General features: G+C 36.6%; 1 protein-coding gene across 3 annotated transcripts in view; it reads left to right on the top strand.

Moving 5' to 3' along the window:
* The window catches only part of DNAH7 (dynein axonemal heavy chain 7), a 282,757-nt gene that overhangs the window by 86,773 nt on the left and 180,278 nt on the right, over positions 1-15,706 (top strand). For all 3 annotated transcript variants that reach the window (XR_011967739.1, XM_072612713.1, XM_072612714.1), the window contains 3 exons: positions 1,280-1,420; positions 3,153-3,365; positions 13,198-13,307. Coding sequence is in view for 2 of the 3 variants with exons in the window: in XM_072612713.1 (XP_072468814.1) it covers positions 1,280-1,420; positions 3,153-3,365; positions 13,198-13,307 (464 nt within the window). In the remaining variant the exon portion in view is untranslated. The remainder of the gene's footprint in view (positions 1-1,279; positions 1,421-3,152; positions 3,366-13,197; positions 13,308-15,706) is intronic.

The raw sequence follows: 15,706 nt of genomic DNA, 5'->3' as shown, positions 1-15,706 counted from the left end.
CCTTCTGGAAACCAAGGTCACATCCATGCTACGATAAGACATTGGAGTAGGATTTTAAAGGAGGCAGCAAAATAGACAAAAAGAGAAATATGCAAAGAAATGTAACATAAAATATGGAAAACAATATTTTTCTAAGTGAGTAGGCTTTACACATAGGTGACTTGTGTTTCTCATTATTTAAAGATAATTACAAATGGACTGATATTTAATTATTCAAGCATAGTTAACTTTTTAAAATTCTTTTATCAGTTTATCCTCTTCCTTTATCATAATATTCAGAAAATCAAATAATTTAAATAACAATGATAGGTTTCAAATGCTATATAATAGAACTCCGTGGACTCAGAGGGGCTATGATTCTGATATGTAAAAATCCTGAGAGTATAAAATTCTTGTTGGAACTTCCTCTAGACCTTTGCTGGTGTTATGGCTCCTACTAGTACTCCTAACAGCTTCCTTCTAGAACACTCTGCCTTTTCTCTCTTTTTGTCATATCTCTGTTGTGCCATTCTGCCCCTTCAGCTTAAATCATCCCTTGATCAATTTCCTCTGCCCTATGCCTACTCTCCACTGCCCCCTCTGTGATGTTCTCCTGGCCCTTTTAGTGTTTTATTGTCTCTGCTTAGCCTTCCACCATGTGACCTTCACAACATTCCACCTAGCCTGGAAATCCAAAATGGTGACAGGACCTCATCATCAAAAAGCTAGTTTTGATGACTGTCACATATTAAGTTGGATGTCTTCTTAGGATATTCTATCTGGTGTCGTGGTTGAGTATTATAATTCACTGGATAATATATCAGGTTCATGGTTCTAAGTCTGGTGCAATGGAGCACTTAAAACCTGATGATTATGATATGTAATTTCTTTAATAAAAACATATTTAGTAATCCCCAAGTAAAAGCAGTCCACAAGAAGACTTAACAAAAATAACCTGCGAGGAAGTTCCTTTGCATTGCAGGAGCTCCTCATCAGAGTCTTAGAGCTTTCTTTCTATATATATATATATATATATATATATATATATATATACATATATATATGTATATATGTATATAAAATATTTCATTCAGATTCATCAGTACATTTAATATTCTCACTATCTTCATATATTCATAGCATTGAATTTTATTTGTGAAATCACATTGCATGGTACCTTTAGAAATCATGGTTTGGGTTTTCTTAAGTCATCACACTGTTTAGTATTTAGCATTACTTTATACTAAATCTGTTCAAATAAAATACATGTTTGAACTATGGTGTTTACTTTTTTGATTAGGTGATTAGAGAAGCAATTGCTGCCTACCCCCAAAATGAACGTATTCGATGGGTAAGGGAATGGCCCGGACAAACAGTTCTTTGTGTATCTCAGATCTTTTGGACATCTGAAGTACAAATATCTATTAAGAATGGGATACAGGTAAATATTCATAATTACATGTGAAAAAAGTAATCTGATAAATGGGTATGTCTGGAGGACAGGTGCCAACAGGGCAAGTTAGTGGGGAGGTACCTGCAGATTCTGCAAGGTAACCTTTAATGAGTAGTGATAGGCACATGCTTGGGGAGGGGTGTGGAGGAGAGGAGTGTGCTAGTGTGGAATGAAGCTTCTAGCAATGACTTTTGGCCTTGGCGATCTCTCTTCTGGTTGGATTAATTGTGTCAGTGGCTGTTAATCTTTTAATCAGTCTTGTAAATCTGGATATGACCTATCAGTTGGGGATGTCTAGTGTAAACCATAGAGTTTCAAAGGAATTTGTCATGGGGACAAAGCATTGGGAACTCTAATAATCATAATATAATCAAATATTTACAGTAGGAATACATCCCTTGGGATGCAGTGTGGTGTTTATGGGATAAAGGACTGTCATTGCTTCCAGGAAGCCCTGAGTTCAAATCTTGCCTCTGAGATCAGCTAGGTGTTTTGAAACCATAAATGTTGGAGATTTGGTGGTCAAATCAAGTCAACAAGCATTAATTAAGTACCTACTACATGCCAGGCACTGTGCTAAGTGCTAGTAGTGTTTAATATTCGGTTTCCTAGCTTTAGATTCAGGAAATATGGTGAAGGTAGGAGGAACAGCTCTGGACTTAGAAGACTTGGGTCTCAATTAGTTTCTGACACTTGCTAGTTGTATAACATAGGGTGAGTCATCTTTGCAATCTTTTTAGTTGCTTTATCTGTAAAGTGAAAGCGTTGGACTAAATGTTGTCTCAGGTCCCTTCCAGCTCTAATATTCTGTGATTCTGATTCTTTGATACCTTTGCTTAGAGTGTATGCAATTTTTCATGCTGCATGCCAGCTTAGCTGTTCTCTTCTTACTGTGTCACAGTGGTCCCATCACCCTGCCAGGTCATTTGGAGTGGTGCTTAGAAAGCCTTTAGAGCTTTTTTTTTTTTTTTGCCTACTCTGTGTTGACTCCATGAATATGCCTATAACAGCTTTTAAATCTCTTCTAAGGATAACTTAAATTCCTTGATTCTGTATTCACAAAACAAACTTTTGATGTGCAATACGTGTTTTGGTTTGTGATATTTGTTACTATGCTATGATAAATTGGTATTCTGGTACAAAATATTTTATTGACTTTGAGTGCCATGGGCCATTTTTCCTAAGGGCTGACTCCAGAATGCGCTGATCATTAAGGTTTCGGACAGTATAACTGAGAAACAAGATCCTAAGCTTTTAGTGAGACCAAGAAAATACAGGAAACTTGGACCTTTCCATCATCTCTTTATTTAGTTATTTAGTTATAGTATTACTATAAGAACCATAAGAATAATTTGTGTTTTTGCATTATATAGGATAGTGTTTATAATAAGAAGCATAAGTGAATAGAATGTTTACTGACTAGCATAAGTGAACAGACTTGGTGTGTCAGTGACACGGTGGCTGGGGCACTGGGCTTTGAGTTTGGAAGCTTGAATTTGAATCCTGCCTTTGAGGTTTGCTGTCTCTGCTACCGTAGTCAAGCCACTTAGCTGCTCTCCACTTCAGTTTCCTCACCTGTAAAATGGGGGTAGTAATATCTACCTCAACAGGTAAAGCACTATATAAAATTAATCATTAAATAGTTATTATTGTTATTAATTTCAAGAAGTGTCATATTATATTGAATAACTGTCTTCCTGTTTCCTTTGTTGTCTTTCAGGCTCTTGAGGAGTATCTAAATCAGAATTCTAGGCAGATTGATGACATTGTCACCTTAGTTCGTGGAAAACTGTCTAAGCAGAATCGAGTGACTCTTGGAGCGCTCGTTGTGCTGGATGTCCATGCTCGAGATGTTCTTGCAACTCTTGTGAAAAAGAAAGTCAGTGATGACAGTGACTTTGAATGGCTAAGTCAGCTTAGGTACTACTGGATTGTAAGTAATATCAATGTATCTCATTATAAAGTAATTTTAGTTCATAGCTTTTCAATTTATGATTGCCTGCTGACATGGAGAATAGTCTTAGTAATGCAGATATTTTTGCTGATGATAGAATACACACAACCAGTCATTTGGCAGAGTGCAGATTAAAGTAACTAACAACTATATGTAATACACAATTTTAAAATAAAAATTATTCTTTTAATTGCTGTTACCTGCCATTTGTGCTTACTGAATCTAGAGTTAGAACTAGTTCAGCCTGAAATTGGATTTTGAAAGTTCTCATACACAGGTTATCCCAATGGTCTTAAGTGCAATGTTAAACTTTTTAGAGCATCCTATATTTACATGGCACCTTCTCACACATGGGAACCCCAGATAAGGTGTATACTGTCTAGGTTCTAGGTAATCTCTGTTTCTGAATCAGAAGCCACAATTATTTCAAAGCAAAGATGTTTAATGAAAAAGCATTGTAAAAAATTAGAAATAACCGGGTGGAATAGCATTTTCCTGTGATCCCAGCTACTAGGGAGGCCAAGACGGGGCTATCTCTTAAGCACAGGAGTTCTTAGCAGTGGTGGCTTATGTCCATCGGGTGTACACATTAGGTTCAGCATCAGTGTGATGAGGTCCTGGGAGCAATGGGTTACAAGCTTGCCTAAGATGGGGTGAAAATCCAGCCCAGTTTGGAAAAGGAGCTGGTCAAAGTTCCTGTGCTGCTCAATAGTGAGATTTCCCAGTGAGTAGCCCCTACACTTCCAGTGGGGTCAAGATGAGAAGACTCAGTCTTTTTTTTAAGGGAGGGGAACCAATAGAATATTTCCCCCATAAGCCTGGAGTACACTACTGGTTATGTCATCAAGCTGTTCGCACTGAGCTGGTTCTGTTGTTCTCATGTGGTGCATATACTCTACCGAGATGCTGCTCTCGAGAATTTGTCGTTATTGCTAGGTGCTGCTTCACTAGTCACTTGGTTGCTGTTAGGGTGTTACTCCGTGATCAAGCTTCTCTCTATTACCAGTTTTTGGACTTCAGTTGGAAGTCTTTAGCTGAGGTACTGTCTCAACTTTGTAAGAGTAAGAATAGTCTCTTTGTAAGAGTAAGAATCTCTCTTTTAGCTTAGAATCCAGAAATTTAAGCTTCAGTTCTTTCAGAGAGAGAAGATGGCCACATTTTTAGGCTTTGAGTCTACTTCTTTTTCTTCCTCTTCCAGTTTGGGAGCAGTGTGTCTTTTTCCAAGATTTTGTCAGACTTTGGATTGGACAGATACCTTTAACTTTCATCACTTCCTAATTACCCACCTGCAGAGGCATTTTTAAGAGTGGCTTTTGCACAAAATTCCTTGAGAAGTTGGTTTGTGATGTAGATTTTCATCTCCCAAGGTCTATTTGTCCCATCATTTTTTGGTTAATCTTTGGTCCCAGATTCTTCCTTTAATATATATACATATGTGTGTGTGTGTGTGTGTGTGTGTCTGTGTGTTAAGCTACTTGGCATGTCCTCCATTTTGCAATGTAAGCATGGGTAATAATACTAAAAAGAATACCTTATAATAATAAAAAGAACACCTTATATTTATATAGTTTTAGTCCACCCTTTCGTCCATATCATATCTCATTTGTTCTCACAATACTTCATTATTTTTATTCCTTAGTTAAAGAAAGTTTCCTGCTCATCAAGTATATAGCCATAAATTTTTTTTAGAAATTCTTATATTCAAATGATCATTCAGTTATCAGTTATACTTATCAGGAGGAGATATCCCACACTGAGAAAATCATTAACTTTACAAGGCTGCCCAGATTCTGGGTAACAAGTAAGTGTGACGACACACTGCATAGCTATAGATTTCATGTTTTCTATTTGAGTTACTGAGTTTTGATAGATCTAGTTCAAAGCCTTTATTTCCAATGATTTATAAAGATTATGGTATGGAAAACATTTTTAATGTTATAAAAAGAAATTTTGTCATTTCAAGAGTGAGAGCAAAAAGAATTCTTTCTTGCTATATATATGTGTGTGTACATATGTTATATATATGTATATATGTATCCATATATGAATATGTTTGTATAATATATACTATTATGTACATGTACTAGTCACTTGATTGCTATATGTGTGATATACACACATATACATGTATGTGTCTATGTATCACAGTATACATACACACACCACACACATATATGTATACATATATATGTACATGTTGTCCTCTGTAGTTGCTATGCCATAGTGTCTGTCTTTATGGGACTCAGATATGATTATGTTCTAGTACAGAAATAGCATCCATTCATGCTGAAATAGATATTTACATAATGACAATGATAGCTCATAGCTGTGATATAGCAGAGAGAGCACTGAACTTTAGAGAGCTTAAAAAGTACGAAGTGAAAAGAGTTTTAAAAGGATAAAGCAAAACTTGAGTTAAAAAATAAAAGTTTAAAAATATAATTAAAAGTTAAAAAAATTTGATTAGCAAATTTTCTCCTGACCCAGACATTTCTGTCTTTCTATGTGTTGAAATAAGACTTCTCAGTTTCCTCATTTTCAGAATTAGAAGAATAAAAATGATGGATTAGATCAAGGGTTCTTAATTTGGGATCCATAAACCTGTATTTGAAAATGCTTTGATAACTATATTTCAGTTGTATGTATTTAGAAGCATTATTCTGAGGAGTCCATAGGTGCCATTGGACCACCATGATATAAAAATAAGGCTAAGAACGCTTCTATTAGATCATTGTTAAAGTCTCTTCCAGTTCTTAAATGCATCAATTCTGTGAAAAACAAAATCAAACCACCTCTGGCACTAGGTCTTCAACAACTACTAGGATCCAGCAAGATCAGTAGTTTTAAAAACCAAATGGTACGTGGCTGTCCAGGCTGTGCCAGGTCATCAAAAGACACTCATTGCCATCAGTGTGCAATTTGTCTTTGAATTACTACCTGCTTGCCCAGTGTAGAGAGGAAGGAAAATGGTAGCAGAGGAGTAAAGTTGTTGTGAAGCTCCAATAAAAAGCTGTCCTCATTGTTCTGATAACATTATGTGAGACAGACGTATTTGCCAATTGTGATGTTTCCACTGAGCCAACTCTATACTGAACCCTCCCACTTCCCACCACCCCTGCCCCAATGCTTCTCAGCTGCTACATTGGCTTCTCTTTCATATCTCTTGCCCATTCCTCCTTTAATTGTGTTGGTACTGATGAATCCTGGCTGTAATTGGCATAGCTCTCTAGCTATTTTTCTCCAGGTTATTCTCTTTCTGGACCTGTTCATTACCTACAATCACAGACAAACATTGGTGACATTACCACATACCAAAATAACTCCCCCTTCATTCCTCAATCAGTAGTTCAGACAATGCTGGAACCTTTTGCCACTTTTTACATTCTCCAGATGGAGATACTAAAGTAGAGGGCCTTGATTGTAGGGTACTGCAAGTGACAGTCCAGGAAAAAGTAACTTACAAAATTAACTATGCTGTGGAGAACTTTACTCTCATTACCCTTTCTCTTCTCTCCCCTCTTCCTTTTCTTTTTCTTTTATAAACTGTGTGTCCCTATATTGCCCTGGCTCAAAGCGTAAGGGCTGCTCATTGGCCTGGTCCTTCTCTGATGACCTGTTGCATTTTCTAGCTTAGTCTGGTTTGCCTTTCCTTAGGCAATTTGGTGGCATCCATCCCTAAAGACACACCATATTAATGCTTAGTTAATGAGGATAATCAGGTTAGCCCTTTGCAACTCAGAACTCCTGAGTTCAGGTCCTAAGCCTTATAGTGTCCCTGGTAGCAGGGATTGCAGACATGTACCACAGCACCCAACTGATAGAAAACTGTTAGGACCCTTCAGAAAGTACATAAAAACTGGAAAGCAGATTGAGGCAGCTTCTCTACCTCCTAGAAGCATAGAAAATGTTTTCACTGTGTATGCAGAGTACTTCCGGGGGGGGGGGGGGGGGGGCTGTGTAAGGGCCTTTACCTCCCAGAAACTTTTTATTTCCCTGACCAAGGTGGAATATGAAGACATCATATTTTACCTGTCTGAGAATTTGGTTCCTCTGACTACCCTTTACATCACAGAAAATGGTTCAATTGGTTGAAATAGGGAACATTCTTTAGGGGCTCAGAATAGTTTAAAAAACATTTAATATTTTATTTTTTCCCCAATTACATGCAAAAACAATTTTTAACATTCATTTTTTAAAAATTCTGAGTTCAAAATTCTCTCCCTTCCTCTCTCTCTCTCTCTCCTCCCCATATTGAGAAGACAAGAAATTTGATATAGGTTATGCATGTGTAGTCTTGTAAAACATTTCCATGTTAGTCATGTTGTGAAAGAAAACACAGGCAAAAAAACCAAGAAAAGTAAAGAAAGCAAAGAAAAGTATCCTTTGATCTGCATTCAGACTCCATTAGTTTTTTTCTGGAGATGGATAGCACTTTTTCATCATAAGTCCTTGAGAATTGTCTTGGACCATTGTATTGCTAAGAGGAATTAAATCATACACAGTTGATCATCATACAATATTTCTGTTAATACATACATTGTTCTCATGGTTCTGCTCGCTTAATTTCGCACAATTCATATAAATCTTTCCAGGTTTTTCTGAGAGCATCCTGCTTGTCATTTCATTTTTAAAATTTAATTTAATTTAATTTAATTTAATTTATTTTTTTATTTTTAATGTTCTACGATCACTACCATAAAACTTAGATTTTTTCCCCCTTACCTACCCCCCATAACCCCCCCTCCCCAAGATGGCATACAATTCTATATAGGATCTACACATACTTTCCTACTGAATATGTTTTCACTATAGTCATGCTGTGTAGATGAATTAAAATAAATGGAAGAAATCATATAGCAAATCAAAACATAATACACACACACACACACACACACACACACACGATCTGCTACATTCTGCGAATGAATTCCATAGTTCTTTCTCTGAGTGTGGAAGGCATTTTGCCTTAGAAGACCATTGGGAATTTTTTTTTTAAGTTCTTGTGTTGTTACGAAGTTCCAGGTCTACCAGAAAAAACTCTCGCACACTGTGGTCGTTGCTGTGCACAAAGTTCTCCTGGTTCTGTTCCCTTCTCTCAGCATCAGATCATATAAGTCTTTCCAGGCCTCTCTGAAGTCTTCTTGTTCATCATTTCTTATGGCACAATAGTATTCCATTACATTCATATGCTATAATTTATTCAGCCTTTCCCCAATTGATGGGCATCCCCTTGTCTTCCAGTTTTTGGCAACTACAAAGAGTGCTGCTATAAATATTTTTGTATATGTGGGACCCTTTCCCATTTTTATGATCCCTTGGGGATGCAGTCCTAGAAGTGATATTGCTGGGTCAAAGGGTATGCACATTTTTGTAGCCCTTTGGGCATAGTTCCAAATGGCTCTCCAGAATGGTTGGATGAGCTCACAGCTCCACCAACAATGAATTAGTGTTCCAACTCTCCCACATCCTCCCCAACATTTATCATTTTCCTGTTCTGTCATGTTTGTCAATCTAATAGGTGTAATGTGGTACCTCAGAGTTGTTTTGATTTGCATCTCTCTAATCAAAAGTGATTTGGAGCATTTTTTCATATGATTGTAGATATCTTTAATTTCTTCCTCTGAAAATTGCCTGTTCATATCCTTTGACCATTTATCAATTGGGGAATGAATGCTTGTCATTTCTTATAGTACAATAGTATTCCATCACAGTCTCACACAGCAACTTTTTCAGCTATTCCTCAATAGTGACTTAGAGCATTTTTTCTTTTCACTACAGATAGCTTTGATTATTTTATCTGAGAACTGCCTGTTCATATCCATTTTGACCATTTATCAGTTGAGAAATGGCTCTTATTTCAGTAAATTTGACTCAGTTCTCTATATATTTGAGAAATGAGGTCTTTATTGTAGAAATTTGGTATAGAATTTTTTTCATTTATGATTACTATGTATTTCCCTCCATCCCATTTTCCTCCTGTTTATCCTACTCTCTCTGTCTCTCTGTCTCTCTCTCTCTCTCGTCCATTCTCAAAAGTGTTTTGCTTCTGACTTTTTTCTTCCCAAATCTGTCCTCGCTTTTCTCAGCAACTTCCCCCCAATCCTCTTCACCTCCCACTTTCTTGTATGGTAAGATAGATTTCTACACCCAAATAAGTGTGTATGTTATTCCCTCTTTGAACCAATTCTAGTGAGTGCTGTGCTAGATGAACTAAAATAAATGGAAGAAATCATATAACAAATCAAAACATAATACACACACACACACACACACACACACACACACACAATGATCTGCTACATTCTGTGAATGAATTCCATAGTTCTTTCTTTGAGTGTGGAAGGCATTTTGCCTTAGAAGACCACTGGGAATTTTTTTTTTAAGTTCTTGCGTTGTTTCGAAGGTTTATGCACTAATCCCCCCCTCCCATTTCTGCTCCATTGTAAAAGCTCTTTTGTGCCTTTTATATCAGATCATTTACCCCATCTACCTCTCAGTTTCCTCTTTTCCTAATGCATTCCTCTTTCTCATCTCTTAATTTTTTTTTTAAATAATCCCGTCGTATTCAACTCACACTCATGCCCTCTGTCTACGTCTGTTCTTTCTAACTGCCCTAATAATGGGAAAGTTTTTTGGAGTAACAATGAGCATTTTCCCTTTTAGAGACAGAAACAGTTTAACCTTATTCAGTCTCTTCTGATCTTATGCTTCTCTTGAGTTTTGTATTCGAAAGTCAGATTTTCTATTCAGCTTTGGTTTTGTCATCAGGACCACTTGAAAGTCATCTATTTCATTGAAAGCCCATTTTTCCCTCTGAAAGACTATACTCAACTTGCTGGGTAGGTGATTCTTGGTTGTCTTGGGCTAGAAAAATTGTTTTTCCTTATTTTTTGTGGATTCTGCTGCTCCAGAATTTGTTTTGCAGCATTATTTAAACTCGTTTGGAGAGATCCTCGACAGAACTCAGGCAAACCCTGCTTTTTTTGTGCCATCCTGGTGTTGTGCCCCCATACAGTGGCATTTCTCACTAGCTTCGGCTCGTTACAAGCATTTGCATTCCTAGCGCTGATGCTATGGAATTGTGCTATGTTCTTATAAGTCTATTACCTTTATGTCTCCCAAATTTCATTATTGATAGATTCTCATCTCTCCTGGGCTAACTTACCCTGTTGAAGTTTAGTCCATGAGAGTTTACATTTCCTTCTGAACCCTTTGGTATCTGCCCTCCTGATACCCGGGGTACATACCAGTCTAAACTCAGCTTTCTTCTTTTCTATCACAAACTCTAAGAAGGAGTGGTCACTTCATCCAAAAGTTTTCATATTTCTAGTCCAGCCACTAGTTCCTGCCTGTTAATGAGAATTGTATCTTGTATAGAATTTCCCCTTGTTTCTCTCCCCTTTTGAAGGATAAAATTGTTGCTAAGTCATGAAACAAGATGATCTGCTTTTGGGAAAGACAGAGAGCTCCAGAATTCTGGATCATCGAAATCCTCCACTGCTACCACATTATACCTCTGTGCCAGGGTTATGATGTTCCCTGAACTCTTCATCTGCTTTCTCTTTCCAGGTGGTTAGTAGTATACTCAGATGGCAAAATGCTTTATGTTTATCTTTCCACTGGTCATCCTCCAAATACTCTCTAGTCCACTTCCCCTCCCCAATCTGGGTTTCCTTACATGAATGTAATTTCCTAATGTATAGTGTTACCGTTCACTCCCTTTATCTGTCCTATCCCTTTTGAATATAGTAGACCCATCCAGATACTAATTCCACTCATGGTTTTTATCCCACCAAGTCTCAGTGATAGATGGGAGGTTTGATTTAGCTCCTTTCATCAGGACCTCTTTCCTCTTCCATGTTGCCTAAACTTTGGGCATTTGTGTATAGCGATTTAAGGCCATGACTTTTTACAACTAGTTCCTTCCTTGGATTTTGTCTCCTGTGTGGTTCTAGATATCTAAACTACTAATCTTTTCCCTTGTTGTAGTTATTCTCTATGTATGACAGCTTTTTCCTTCCCCAGGCTTTTTTAGTCTAAAGCCTTCCTGATTAGATTTGCAAATACACCAGCCTTTGTCAGGTGCATTGCAATGACCATCCTTAGGCAGAAGTTTGCCATTTCTAAATTTTAAGCTGGGGTTGAGAAATCCAAATCTCTTTCTTAGACATCTTTTTTTTAAGCCAGTGGTTGAGTTCCCAAATCTGTATTTCTTTTCTGCGTCCTTTACTTTAAATGATCAACAATGATGAGAATACAATCTCTGTTCTTTTTAATTTTCTTGGGCAAGGTTTTATAACTTCTGCCAGTACTTTTTAGATTCCTTCTGACAATGTTTTTAGTGTACATGTGAATCACCAAAAGTGACTCATAGTTGTTTGTTGAAATAAATCTGTAGAGAGGTTTTCTGTTATGTATCAAATGCATGTCCTAGGAAGAGAAAACGCTCTAAGGCTATTTATTATCAAGTCAATAAATAGTTGTTTTCCTACCCTTTCAGCAAAAAAAGCATTAAACACCAGAACTCTCCTTCTTTTCCTCTGACTTTTCCTGCATGGGTGACTTCTTATCTGACACATCCCTTGGTTCTACTTTATCTTTCCTTGAAGGATCAGTAGAACCCCTCTTCTTAGATCAAACATCTCTCTTCTCTTCAGGACGATCCCAAAAATTTGTCTTTAGTTTCAGTCATCATCTTCTTTCCCTTCATCCTTTCTAGCATATTATTCTACTTCCTGACCTGTTGGCCAGAGTCAAATTTTCAATCTTCCACTTCAAATCTATTGATTCATTTTTTCCAATGAATGTCTGTTTCTAGTTCTGTTTTGTTTTTTCCTGTTTGGATTTTTTTTTTTAAGATCACTTCCTTGTCTGGGATCCTTTGAAGCTGAGAGTTATTCCTTGAGTTCTTTCACTTCTTCAGTGGAGGAGAGACTGTCACTTGGCTGTGGCCCAGAGATTAATTTGACACACTCAATGCCACCCCACTCTATCCCGCCCCTTCCTTCCTTATTTGAGACTCAGCCTTATTTTCTTAAATTACTTGAGTGTTCACATCTTGCCTTCTTAAGATCTTTGTAGCCTTTTATCACCTTTTAACAACTTGATAACCACACTCTACTTCCTTTCCCTTTTCTCACAATCCCTTACTTGTTTTACCAATTTGTTTCAGTTACAATGACCTTTATTCCTTTCTTTACCTTATCTCATTTACCTGACCTTGTCAATTGCTTTCTTTTCTTTTTCTTTGAGTTCTTCTTTTCAAGTCCTTACTATCTAATCACTTTCATCCTTAAAAATGATCCCTTTTCCACCTATGAACTCAAAATTTCATCAGGTTATTGAACTTTATTTGAGGAGATTGTGATTGAAATCACAGTAAAAATAAGATCATAAAAATATGTTCACAATAAACATACTCTAATTTGAAACAATGAATAACTTTGAAACCTTCCCTGTTAAAGATACACATTTTGTTTCTCTACCTATATCTTACAACCCCAAGAGTTCTTTATAAAGATTGTCAGAATAGTAGAATTTTGAAGCTGGGGGGAACTTAGGGATCATATATAGCTGAGCCCTCATTTTACAAACGTGGAAGTTGAGGCCTAGATAAGGGAACTAGCTTTCCAAAGCCATATAGATAATTAGTAGCCAGACTAGGGTTATAATTGAGCTCTTTTAACTCTAAGTCCGGTGCTCTTTTCAATATACTTCTTAAAGTATATTGAGGTCTAAACTGGAATTTTCATTTGGCGTGTCAGATTCTACTTGTAAATTCTGTTGATTCTGTTTATCTGCTTGATCTTAGGAGGAACACTTGGAAACAAAGATGATCAATGCTGGTTTACGTTATGGATATGAATACCTAGGTAATACTCCTCGTTTGGTTATTACTCCACTTACAGATAGATGCTACAGGTAAAATCAATTTTTTAATTAAATTTTAAATTTTTAGACAAATACTAAAACTGAAATACGTGAGAAAAGAAAAAGAAACATATAAATTTAAATATTAACCTTAAATATTAAATAAGAAAAAAATAAATGCACGGCATAATGTGGGAGAGGATTCAGAATATATTGCAATAACTTTCCATTTCAAGAAAACCTATACATTAAATCATGTGTGATTATATTGAAAGCTGTCCATTGTTTTTTTGCTTCCTTGTAGGTTTTCTTTTATTCTGTGCTGTACACAATTTACTTTGTTTTTTTCCCATTTTTCTCTCCCCTCCCCTCAACTACAATTAAGCATGAATATATTTATTTATAGATATTGATGATACACATACACATATACATATACACACAAATATATACTTTCCCTCAGAGATTCTACTCCTAATATTTGTTATGTTTGTGCATTTCTCTTTTTTCTATCCCTCCTGACTCCTCTACTTTACTTCTACCAGCTACCTTGCCTTCCTTTTACTTAATCTATCCCCCTCCAGTGATGCCTCCTTTATCCTCCCATTCCCATAAATCTAAAGGCCCTTTTGTACACCCCTTTGACCTATTCCCTTGCCCTCCCCTCTAAAGATCTTTCCCTTATCCTCCCCTCTAAAGATCTTTCCCTTATCCTCCTCTCTAAAGATCTTTCCTTTATCCTCCCCTTCCCATTGATCTAAACACCCTTCTATATCCCCCTCTTAAGTAACCTATTTAACTAATCTATTCCCTCCCCCCCTCTAAAGATCTTTCCTTTATCCTCTCCCACCTCCCTATCCCCTTAGAGTTTTCTTTCTTTCTAAATTTAGATGTATATTTATTTTCCTCACTTGGCCCCATACCCGATGAAAGTAGGTTTCTAGAACTGTCCCCTTTCCCTCATCTAATTCTTCAGTCTTTGTCCTTCCTCTGGCACCTCATTTCAATAATTACTTTTTTAGCTGTTCTTGAGTAGTTTTTGAAGTCATATCATACTTAAGTCTACCCCAGTATTTCTTATAAGCTACCTAATTATTAATAACAATTGTGGACATAGGTTTTACATTTTACATACATAAAAGGTAAGCATTCTATCCTTATTGTGTCCCTTGTAATTGGTCATTGGTATGTACCTTATATTTCTCTTGACTCTTGTATGTTAAATCTTCTACTGAATTCAGGTTATTCTTTTTAAAGTAAAGTCATAAAAGTCTGACAGATCATTAAATATGCATTTTTTTATTCAGAATTATGCTTAGTTTTGCTGGGTATGATATTGTAGGCTGGGAAGCCCAGTTCTTTTGCTCTTTAATATATAGTGTTCCAAGACCTGAGATCTTGTAATGTCACCATTGATAGATCTTGCGTGAATCTAATTGTGGTACTGCCATATGTATATTGTTCTTTTCTTGTTGCTAGTAACATTTTGTCCTTGAGCTGGGGGTTTCAAAATTTGACTATAATATTCCTGTGAGTTTTGCTCATAGGATTTCTTTCAGATGGTGATGGGTGGCATTTTTTTTCTATTTCTACTTTCCCATCTTGTTTTAATGCTTCAGGACAATTTTCTTTAATTATTCTTGTATTATTGTGTCAAGATTCTTTTTTTTATCATAGTTTTCAAGTAATCTGATGATTCTTGTTTTCTTTTCTTGATCTGTTCTCCAGATGAGATGTTTTTCTTATGAGATGTTTCACATTCTCTTCTATTTTTTCATTCTTTGTATTTTTTTTTATTACTTGTTCCCATAGCTTTGCTGACTTCCCTTTGCCCAATGCTGATTTTCAAGGAGTCTTTTTCTTCCTTAAGATTCTGGATCTCCTTTTCTAATTGGTTGACTTAATTTTCATAATCTTCTTGTTTTTCTTGGATTACTCTTATTTTTCCTTTTAGTTTTTCCTCAGTCTCTCTCATTTGATTTATAAAGTCTTTTTTAAGTTCTTCAATGAATTTATTTTGGGCAAGTGATCATTTAACATTACTCTTTGGGGTAGAAGAGGGTTTCTTTGGTTCAATATCCTCCTCTGAAGATGAACGTGGTTTTTTCTATTCCCATAATAGTTCTCTATAGTTGAATTATTTCTCCTTTGCCTGTGCTTTAAATATTTTTTTGGTAATAGTTTAGTTTTTATAATTACCTCTAATCCTAGGCTATCAGAGATGGCACCGGGTGAGTGCTTGTCCCCACTGTGTCTCCGCAGCACAGCTGGCTCTGGCATTTCTTGTCAGCAGAGATTCCCTGGATCTTCCCCAGCTCAGAAGCCCAACACCCTTCACTGTCCCAGGGGTAAAAGTTCCTGTGGCTGGGGCTGAGGCTGCCTTACAACCCAGCTAACCCCAGGCCTTGCTGCTTGTTGTTTCAGAGGCCTTTATCCTGGAAGTGTTTACC

This window comes from Notamacropus eugenii, chromosome 5, assembly GCF_028372415.1.
Source record: "Notamacropus eugenii isolate mMacEug1 chromosome 5, mMacEug1.pri_v2, whole genome shotgun sequence".
Classification (NCBI taxonomy): Eukaryota; Metazoa; Chordata; class Mammalia; order Diprotodontia; family Macropodidae; genus Notamacropus; species Notamacropus eugenii.
This window is presented reverse-complemented; position numbering and strand designations above follow the sequence as displayed.